Source organism: Chenopodium album, chromosome 1, assembly GCF_948465745.1.
Source record: "Chenopodium album chromosome 1, dcCheAlbu1.1, whole genome shotgun sequence".
Classification (NCBI taxonomy): Eukaryota; Viridiplantae; Streptophyta; class Magnoliopsida; order Caryophyllales; family Amaranthaceae; genus Chenopodium; species Chenopodium album.
Window position 1 is genome coordinate 79,053,650 of NC_137834.1, and position 10,426 is coordinate 79,064,075.

General features: G+C 35.0%; 1 protein-coding gene across 1 annotated transcript; it reads right to left on the minus strand.

The window, feature by feature from the left end:
• Window positions 1-215: 215 nt before the first annotated feature.
• LOC145607207 (SUPPRESSOR OF GAMMA RESPONSE 1-like) lies at window positions 216-9,837 on the minus strand. Its single transcript, XM_081662957.1, has 6 exons — window positions 9,611-9,837; window positions 5,338-5,479; window positions 2,262-2,448; window positions 1,698-2,182; window positions 686-1,096; window positions 216-590 (listed from the first exon to the last, which is right to left on the minus strand). Exons 1-6 carry the CDS (start codon window positions 9,616-9,618, stop codon window positions 534-536), a joined length of 1,290 nt encoding a protein of 429 aa, XP_081519083.1. The 5' UTR covers window positions 9,619-9,837; the 3' UTR covers window positions 216-533.
• Between the last annotated feature and the right edge of the window lie 589 nt (window positions 9,838-10,426).

Sequence of the window (10,426 nt, forward strand, 5' to 3'; positions counted from 1 at the left end):
TACACTATATGTTAGCACCCTTCATTTCTAGTACCTGTGTTGAATCCTCAACACTCTTTGACATACATAATCTTGGATAGACATCATTAAAAAAAAAAAAAAAAAAAAAAACAGAATAAGACAGCTGGGTAACCCATGGCCATGGCTGACACTATAGTCCCAAGTCAGGTAACATTAGCACGCACATATTTGAATGTTTTTGGCAAAACAGAAAATTACCATAAATTTGTGTTTCAATCATGGAAGCAATCTCAGTTCCTTACATAATATCATCACATTCACAAAAACAGGATGAAGCACACGATAAGGTGCTGTTAATCCACCCTTGATATCAATAGGTAAGGAAGTGAATGTCAGCTAATCACAAAGATTTAAGAAAGAAGACAGCTATACATTTGGTCAGCTAAAATAAGCAGCTTAATCAAAGGTTTACAAAATAAAAGCTGCATCAGATGTTACCTAGAAATTTATAAAACCATGCCCGTCATAGAGATGAATCAAAACGTTGCTCGAACATAATGGCACCTCCATCTTTAGTCAGTCATCTTGCCTAATCCCCAAGCACTAAAGCTATCTTGTGATCCGAATTCCTAGAGTCAAATCAAAAGATATTATAAGAGAAACTAACATTATCATATAAAACAAAATTAGAATAAACAGGAAAATGACCATGGCCTAAAATTACCAGCTGGCTTAATCTGAAATCAGGTGGTGTATCTAAATCTATGTTTGCAGGATCAAGTTCCAAATTCTGGCACTCCTCCAGATCCTTCTTTAGATCTTCAGGTCCCAAACGAGCATACTCTGAAGAAAGAACAGATCTCTTCCTTACATCATCTGCACTTTCATCTCTGTTCGGAGACTGGCTTTGAAGAAGCTCATCACAGAGAGAGAGCCCTTCCACAAGTTGCTGGGAGTTCAGCAGATACTGTGACTCACTGTCCCACCACTTTTCTTCCCCAACCTGGTTGTCATCGTGTTCGCCAGCTGGATCCTTTGAAGAGGTATCAGCGCAATTTTCTTTGGTATCATTAACACTTGATGATATGGTTATTTCATGTTCTTGCATTTCATCAACAAATCCCACGTCACATTCCTGCAAAGTGATTATAATATCAAATTATCAATGCAGTCTTCTTTGAAGCATGATAATAAATACACAACAGAAAAGCAACTTTGGAGCTGAATCATGGTATGGCAAAGCTGTTAGCAGCCAACTAAGCGAACACTGATAACTATACAAATCACATAAAACAGTTGGTGACACATCTCAGTAGCAATATATGTCTTACACTTCCAGAATATATAATATAGAATCGTGTCAATTATATTCTGCTGCTTACAGTAACTGACTAACTGCTCAATTTTGCACAAGACTGCTTCAAAAAAAATTTAGCTTAGAAATTGTCACTTCTTGACTCAGCATTCTCTGAGTGTTTAATATATAAAGCTGAGGGAGCTAGATCCACAGCTATACCATAACAGTACCAATGGTGTTATGAAAATATAGAAAAAATGACAATGTAAGAGCTAATAGATGTAGATACTACAACATGTGGCAGTTTACTTGTAAATTATGACGACCTGCAATATCAGAAAAGCATCTATCGCACAAGTAAAATATTATCAGATGTACAGCATTGACAAGAGTGCATAAGATTGCATAGATTGCCAGAAAGGAAGATATTAAACACTACCTGGGCACTAGAATTGCCGCAAATGACTAAGGTCTGATTTTTTGAGTGAAGTCGCATTTCATTTCGAGGAGGCTCAGGAGTAACAGGATCTACTTTTGGAACTATGTCATCTGCCACATCAGAAGTATACCCTACAGTCTTGTCACTTTGTTTCACCTGCTGCTGCTGCTGCTGCTGCTGATAGAAGACTTTTGAAATCACATATGCTCCATCTTTCTCATCCTCCTCTGTACCTAGGTGATATTGATGCATGACCCAACTTGTTTTCTCTGCCTTGCCACCTTTTGCAGTGACGTACAAAACCATGATTTTCTTGCATCCCTTTTGCTCCCCATTAACATTAACTGGCTTTGTCCGGCCAGTCTTATGCCAACGAACATCACCTAAATCATCACCATGAATTTTTCGACGCTTTCGTGTACCCGTACTGTAAGCCTTGATAGCTCTATGAAAGAAGTGAGTTGCATTTCCGTCTTGCTTTACACCTTCATTATCAATTATTATCTATAGTAAATTAACTTGCAGAATCCAAGAAGGTATTACAATTTATAAGTTGCAACTAACCTGGGAGATTCTTAGGATGAGTGTAACAAATTCCATCCTCTTCATCAACTGTAGGGATGAACTCATCAATAAAAGGATGTGGTTTCTCGTTTCCAATGCCAGATTTTGCAATTAAATGCTGGATTATCTCCTGGTCAGTGGGATCAAATTTTACACCTCTTGGTAATCCTGGCCACTCCTGAACAACCTGAGAACAAGAAAAATAAAAAGGCATGTCCAATCTGTAAAAAGCTAATATAAAAAGTAGAATAAATTCCAAGAACAGACTAAATTACACAAATCATCATGAGGTTACAGGCTTATCTATACACAAAATTTCAAAAGAGGGGATAACAAGTTACAAGTCAGGTCACTGATAAGCAAAATATGCAGGCAGTTTAATGAGCTATTGCAATTTAGTACATTACTATTAAATAAACAAGGAACAACGAACCTTTGATCCTAGTTCAAATAGACATCGAATTTTGTGAATGTTCAACATTTTCAATTCTTAGCTTCATATAATTTGTTCAGTTCAATGTGTTTCTGTTCATGTGGGCTACTAGTAATATCTGATTATGGAGGACAAAACAAAGTAGAATTAACAAAGCATGGTCTTTGATCATCAGTTGACAAAACTAGCATAGTGTAAGCTAAAAGCTTCACTGGGATGGGAAGAGATAAAACACAGGTCATCAAACCGAGGTTGGATGGAGGATATATAACATAACAGCCTTCATACTCCAGGCTGTAGTATATTATCTAAAATGATGTGTCATGTTGGTGCTAACTGCTAAGGTTGCTGATAGCCCAAAGTTATGGAGTTATAACATCTATTCTTCATGATATTAGGCGCAGATCAGACCTCGCTAAGAAGGGCTCAGAGGCAATGGGAAGAGAACAGAGTCCGAGAGGGCGAGAGGTGCTGATAAACCAAGGAATGATCCTTATGCTGATAAACCAAGAAAAAATCCTTATCACCAATACATAAAGATTTACATTTCTTTAGAACACTTGAATCTAATCTAGGAAAGCTTCATTTAATAAAAAAAAAAGAAAAAAAAACACTACGGTTTTCTGTCATTCTCCAACATACTACTGAGTATAAGCACGGAACTTTCTATTGTCTAGCCCATTATAATGCTCTGATATGGCAGCAATGCTTCAGTCACCCTATACGAATAGCCACCTCCCCACCTCTTCATTTGCACAACTTATTCTCCTTCATTAATCCAATTCATTAAATGCCCCCACCACCACTTACTAGTAACAACCACCTTCCTATTATGTTCCCCTCTCTGCCTTCAAATTGTACATAGATAGACTAGCAAAACCAAACTTATCTACCTGTTTCCCCATCAAATAAAGGAAGAGTTAATGCCAAATTATCCTCTTCTTTAAACACAGTTTTACCCCAAACAGTCACAATAATTCCTCAAACATTCTAGATTATTCTGATATACAACTAACTAGTTTAAATGAAAGCATTAAAGGGTGTAAAGGTGTGAGTAAAAAAATTAATAAATAAAAAAACCGAGAGAGAAATCCCAGTTACTGAGTAAAGATAGAATCCATACGATCTTTTGAAGTGAAAAGATCTGAGCAGAAATTTAGATGAATATCACGGGATTTCAAAGGGTTGCAATTATTTGAAGAAGACACAAATGTACTATGATAGCAAGCAAGAGATACTGCAATATTGAGTAAAAAAAGCCTCATTCTCATATTTCAGTATACTCAAGCAGAAATCACATTGAGGAGACAGAATGAAAGGAGGCCTTCCAGATCTTACCTCTATTTATCTGAAAATGAGATACATCAGCCATTTTCTTTTCAGAATCTGTTCATCTCACTGGAGACTGGGTGAAGGGCTAGAAAGCCAGGGGCGTGAAACAAAGAAACGCATGGGTTTCTTTCAAGATATATGTTGTAAGACTGGGTGAAGAGCGAAACAGGCAGGGAGATGAAAGAAAATATGTCGCTTTAGAGCTGTGTTGTGAGACTCAAAGCTTACGCCCTCTTCACACAACATTTTACTCATATGACGAGGACTTTTTGACTGCCAAAGCACAAATGAGAGAGGGCAATGGTTGAGCCAAAATGGAAAGGTGGGAGGAGGGGAACTTCAATATAAGTTGACACCATAACTTGTAGCAATGTTCAAGTTACACGGGCACTGTTATAGACTGAAATTCAGACTTGTATATTATATGGATAATAATATGAAAGCTTGGAATTTAGATTAATAATGGAAGAATTTGGATACAAAAGGATAGATTAATAGCTTAAGGCTATCACTCACTTGATAACTTAAGGTTATCACTCTCCTAGTAACTTGAGGTTACTACTCTCAACATTTTTCCTCACAATTCACATGATATCTTACTGCATATACTATCCTCTCTATTTATACTAAGGTCAATGAGTCAAGGACTACTAACCTAAAAGTATTAGACTTCTCAAAATGTCCTCCCTAATGCTGGTCTATTACAGACCCAAAGTACAAACCAAGTGTTACACAACCCACAAGAGTTGCCATGAAACACACTTTTAAATGTGGCATAAATCAAAATCCACTCTGAACTACATGTCTTACACACTATATACTAATGAAATGAAACATAAAGCAAACTCAGTTGGGGATTCAAGGGCCATAGCCTACAAAAGTTTTCTGCAGAACCCAAGTTCAATCTCATATGTAATTTTTTAACTTGCAATTCATACATGTAAAAGCTACATACCAAAACAATCAAGGAACAAATAAAAATTCTCATTTCTTAACGAATACAAAATTTCACAAACACTTGTCAGCATGAGAATGCAACACAAAACTAAAGCATATGAAACTAAAGAAAGAGGCAGAAACAAAAGATCTTTCATGCTAAGCAGATATGCAAAGCCTCATACATGTAGCTAGCCCCATAGCTTATGGTAAATGGTGGAAAAAGCTCAAACAAAAAAATTAGATATAACTAGTATTCATCTTCACCCACCAAAAAATATTAGAGGATATGTATTTTAAAATTGTAATTTCATATCTAGCAGTAATGCCATGAAAGCAATTTAAAACTAAAAATGTAAAGATAGAATGTAGTACATCATTGTTGTCAATAGTATGCTCGCATCTGGGGCATGATCTAGTTGGGTTACTTTTCCACTTAATTTTTTCTACATCACAGCTTCCAGATGCACACTTTATTTTGGTTGCAAATCTGTTGCCGTCTACCAGCCATGAACGTCTGCAATGTTCAAATAATTAGAACTTGTAAAGCCAGGATTACAACGCATGCCCACTTCAAGAGGATTTTACAGCAAGGAACCTCAAGCTGATTCTTCCCACCATAACATCTAATGGCGAAGCCAGGATTTTTACGATGGTAGGGCACCGTACCATCTAAAACCCTTTTATCAACGCCTTTAAATTTATTTTTTTTTCAAAAAAAAAAAAAAAAAAAAAAAAAAACACATTTGTAGAAGAATGTTCATAATATCAAGACTCAAAATTACTACGCAATCGTATTTGTCAAACCTTTATGATTCAAAAAACACATCAAATATTACCCCTATTCAAGGCTTTAAACAATAACCTCGTATTTTTTTAGATCTTTTATAATAGGTTTGGAATCAGATAGATTTTTCGTATCAAATAGGATGATCCAAAATACTAATTATAAGGATTTATAACTAATAATTCAAGTATACTCATACATGTAAAAAAGTATCAAAATTAAACTTGACTAGTTTTCAAGTTTTGAAAGCATATTATTATATCATCAATTTCACTATCTTAGGTATTTCAAGTTTTGAAAGCATATTATTATATCATCAATTTCACTATCTTAGGTAGAAAAGTAATCTTGCCCAATATGATCAAACTTTATGTTGTTAAGTTTTTGTGTTATTTAGGAAATTGGATAAATAAGACATTAAGAAAAAAGGAAAAAAAAAATGTTGTGCAAGAGATTAGAACCCAAGACCTTTGATTGATAAGGTAATGCTCTAACCACTAGGCTACTAGTGAGCTCTAACATAATAATGCACTTTGTATTCTATCTAAACAAAATTTTGACTGTTTTATATATATATATATATATATATATATATATATATATATATAAGAAAAAACCTAGTAGGGCACGTGCCCTGCCAGGACACAACGGGGCTCCGCCACTGATAAAATCATCCAGGGATGGCAAAGCATCCAATATGCATACAACAATACAGCTTTTATTTGATGTTTATGAAAGACCAACATAGCCAGATAATACCATACACAATTACACCAATGTATGACACAAGGTTTCAAATCAATGAAATATTACTAGTAAAACCATAATAAGCCTTGGTGAGTCATACACAATTTTCAAACCATTCACAGTCCATTTGGTAACCAGTTATAAACAATGGTAATGCAGTAATGGGAATTAATTTGCATTTATATGTGAAAAGAAAATGAATGTTCATTCCCAAGATCATTCAAGATAACCCCCAAATTGTCTATGTTCCTTCATAAATTTCCGTTTCCATCTAATACCGCCTCCCAAGTGGTAATTGAAAAACATGAAGAAAACACAAGTTTTCCCATGGAGATTATAGGTTGTTTTCCATACTGAAGTACACTTAAAATTCAATCCATTACCGCAATTTATTACCGGCAACCAAACACGCTGTCAAAATTTACAACTTTTTGGGCTAACTAGAAGGCTAATTGCTCTACATCAGTACTTCTACAGTTCTACCACCCTTTGTTGTTAGACACTATAAGGTGACAAAAGACTGAAAGAGTTCTGATTGAAGCACACAATTTAACCATAGAAAAAAAAACGTACTTAACCATCAATCTACTAATATTACAGAACAGAGAATATAATCCAGATCTACCAATTGACAATACCAGTTTACTAAATGTCTCAAATTAAAAATAAAATAAAATAAATGATTTTAGCCTATATCTGGAATGTGACATTCATCTGTTACATTAAGAGCATATTTGGATAATAACAGAATCACCAAAGCATTTTCATTATAGGATGTTTAGTTTGAAGGGTATGGTAACAGTTTCCCAGCTTTCTCTCTCATTTGAGTCCATTGCAATACCAAACAATCCAAAAGTAATGGTTATCATTATCCTTTCCCTCTGATTCGATTTGATTCTATTCTATTCTATTCTGATTCCAGATTCCTTCAAAGTTCAAACATATCAAAACACACAAAGGGATTTTATAAGCAACATCAGGTGCCCCCACCCCTTAGCAGTTAGCACAGTATCATAGCTAGTAAAGTTCTACCAAACCTTGTCAGGCAGGACTAATAGTTACATGTGTTAATAATTACCCACATGGAAACAAGTAGACCAAAAAGAAAACAATTGTAATGATATACTACCCAGGAAATGCAGTAAGATGTACTTCAGAACCAGATATGATTTATGAAACCACAAATCTTGGAAGCAGTAAAGAGATAAAATCAGATCCCAATTGAACAAAAGCGATAGTGGGTGATAAATAGAAAGAAAAAGGGAGATATAAAGCATGTTACTTTATTCTATCTTATGGGGCACGGCGCCCCGGGGGGGGGGGGGGGGGGGGTATGGGAGTAGGTTAATGCAGAAGCACAAAGATCAGTAAGGATTCAATATAGTATTAGTTTCTGCTCTAAGAGCGGCAGCTCTTGCTTAGAAGTCATGTTATAATAGTACTGTCACTAAACATTTGGATATAGACAATCAGGCTCTTTGCATATTATTTCTAAATTCCCATGGGCTCCCAAAGATATAATTCAAGATTAAATGGATTTCTTCCCCCCAACCCAACACACACATACATTCACTAGAACATTTCAAACTCAATTTTGATAGCTAGGTCCCATTACTGCCCAGGAATCACCTTGAATAAAGCTTGGGACCCCGACACCCTCGAAGTTGAAGCCTTGGTCCTTCAGAAAGGTATTAAAGGGGACCTTCTCCTCATCATCAACTACATAACCACTGAAGTTCTGGATATGTGTTATCAATTCCATCTAATGTCAGCAATAATCTACCATTGTTTTGATACTTATGAACCTATCTAAAAGCACATTGCTTTAAAAAGGGTAACCAAGCATTTGATTAATGGTGAATCTTGGCCACAACAACCGACCATATTTTATCAGTTTCCTCTTGTAATGCTGTGTTTTCTCTTAGTCATAGGTACTAGTTGAGTTAGTCTGGTTTTCTTTCCATGTCAAAACAAAACATCTCCAAGAGCAATTGTGGATGGGCAAGAAATTTTTTGTGCTTGTTTGATTGAACATGGCAAGAAGATGTAGCTTCCATGTATTTTTAATTCCTAGAAATTGCTAGTTTGTTGTTTGAATGTTTGGTTTAAAACAAATTTTTTTTACTCCCCGTGGGAAGTTCCACTAACCTAGGGAATCTAGGTTTGTACTTCCTCCGAAAAATAAGTTCACATTAGGCAAGTTTAGGAAATAAGGTCTGATCACTATTAATAAGGGCTATCCAAGTTCAATATATAACTAAAATAAGGTTTAATAATAGCCTTTCTATTTTCGAAAGAAAAAGAAGAAGAATTGAAGTCTTTGGGTCCCCTCTTTTTTGTAAGTTAAAATAAGTTCAGATAAGAAACAATCAAGTGAAGAACAAACCCTTTTAGTGGGAAGTAAAACTGCCTTTGAAGTGTAACTTCCCATGATTTCAGCAACCGACCAACTCCACCCTTTACCAGACTACCACTTCCAAGTAGTTTAACTTCCCATGATTTTATTGTCAACCCAACAAGCGTTATGTATACATGCATCATAATTCCTTTACAATATCAAACACAAATTCATAATCATAACCACAAATCAAAGTCACCGATCAAACAAGTCACCAATATCAGAATTTTAAACAGCAAACTTCTCCTAACCCACTTCAACTCAACCAATACAAAGATTATCATAGTATTGGCTGCTTTCTGCTAGAAATTGAGCATTAATCAATAATGAAAGCAATTTCACAGCTATAGACAAAATGGAAACCAACTCCCAAAGAAATTAATAAATAAATTTAAAAAAAAAAAAAAAAAAAAAAAAAAAAAAAAAAAAGTACTTAAACTAGAAATTTTTCAAACTTTATAACATGATCAACAGCATAATAACCCATTTAATAGTCTAAATGTCTGCTTCAATTTATGTTTTAAATTTTCAATCGGACTAAGAAGATTTAAACAATGATGCACCCACCAAAATAGGGCGAAAAAAATCAAGATAAGCAATAAATCAAGCATACAAGATAAATAACAGCAATAAATGGGTATAAATTGTACTATGATGATGAAAAATAAAAATTAAGTCTTTAAATTTAACACCCAGAAAAGAGAGAGAAAGATTACCCAGACATGATGATGAAAGAGTTGAGCGATGAAGATGATGATGAATGCGCTTCAATGTCTTTTGTACTTGAAAAGCAAATTCAAAAGTGGTGGATTTCTAGCGTGTTTCTACTAGGTTTTTTCATTCACACTGTAATTATTGTACTTTTTATTTGGGTTTTTATTTGCTAATTATTGTTTCCATAATACTGTACTCATCAATGTCATTTCCGTGTTTTTAAATTTTGAAAATGTGGCTTTATATGTTGGACTTGAGTAGTGGACATGTGATAACTAGTGGTATGGAGTAGAATATAGTCAAATTGGAGATGGAGATTTCTTTATCCTATCTTTTACTTTTAGAGGGATTTTTCTATATACTCGAGTTAAGTTGACCCATGATAGGTTTTGGTCCTATAAAGCGACTTTTTGGCTTCTCCTTACATATATATACGTAGCTTTATATGCACCTGATATGTGCATTAAACAATGAGAGAGATCATAAATATAGTTGGATCGAAAGAGTAATGTGATAAAGAGGTTTGCAAAAACTAAAATAAAGTAAAAATGAGCCGGTATTTTTAAAACATCTCAAAACAAGAAGTGAGTTGAACTTTTAGGAATTGCTAGGCAGCTAACGCGTGCATCGCGTGTGCTATAGCTAGCCATGTGCGAAGAGCACTTTTGATTTGACCTTATGTCACCTATTTAGTTGTTGCCAACATTAAGAGCACTCACATCAGTGAGCAAAAAAAAATTGTTCATTCTCTCTCTAGCCACTTTCTCTCTCTCCACACCCATGAGCATTTTTGGTGAGCAAATTTTATCCCACTAGTG

What these genes read in the sequence shown, in the direction of transcription:
- LOC145607207 (XM_081662957.1), bottom strand. An exon ending in TCATCCTAAGAATCTCCCAG is followed by an intron (nt 2,183 to 2,261) that starts GTTAGTTGCAAC and finishes TTGATAATGAAG; the next exon opens with GTGTAAAGCAAGACGGAAAT. An exon ending in ATTTCAGATTAAGCCAGCTG is followed by an intron (nt 591 to 685) that starts GTAATTTTAGGC and finishes ATTTGACTCTAG; the next exon opens with GAATTCGGATCACAAGATAG.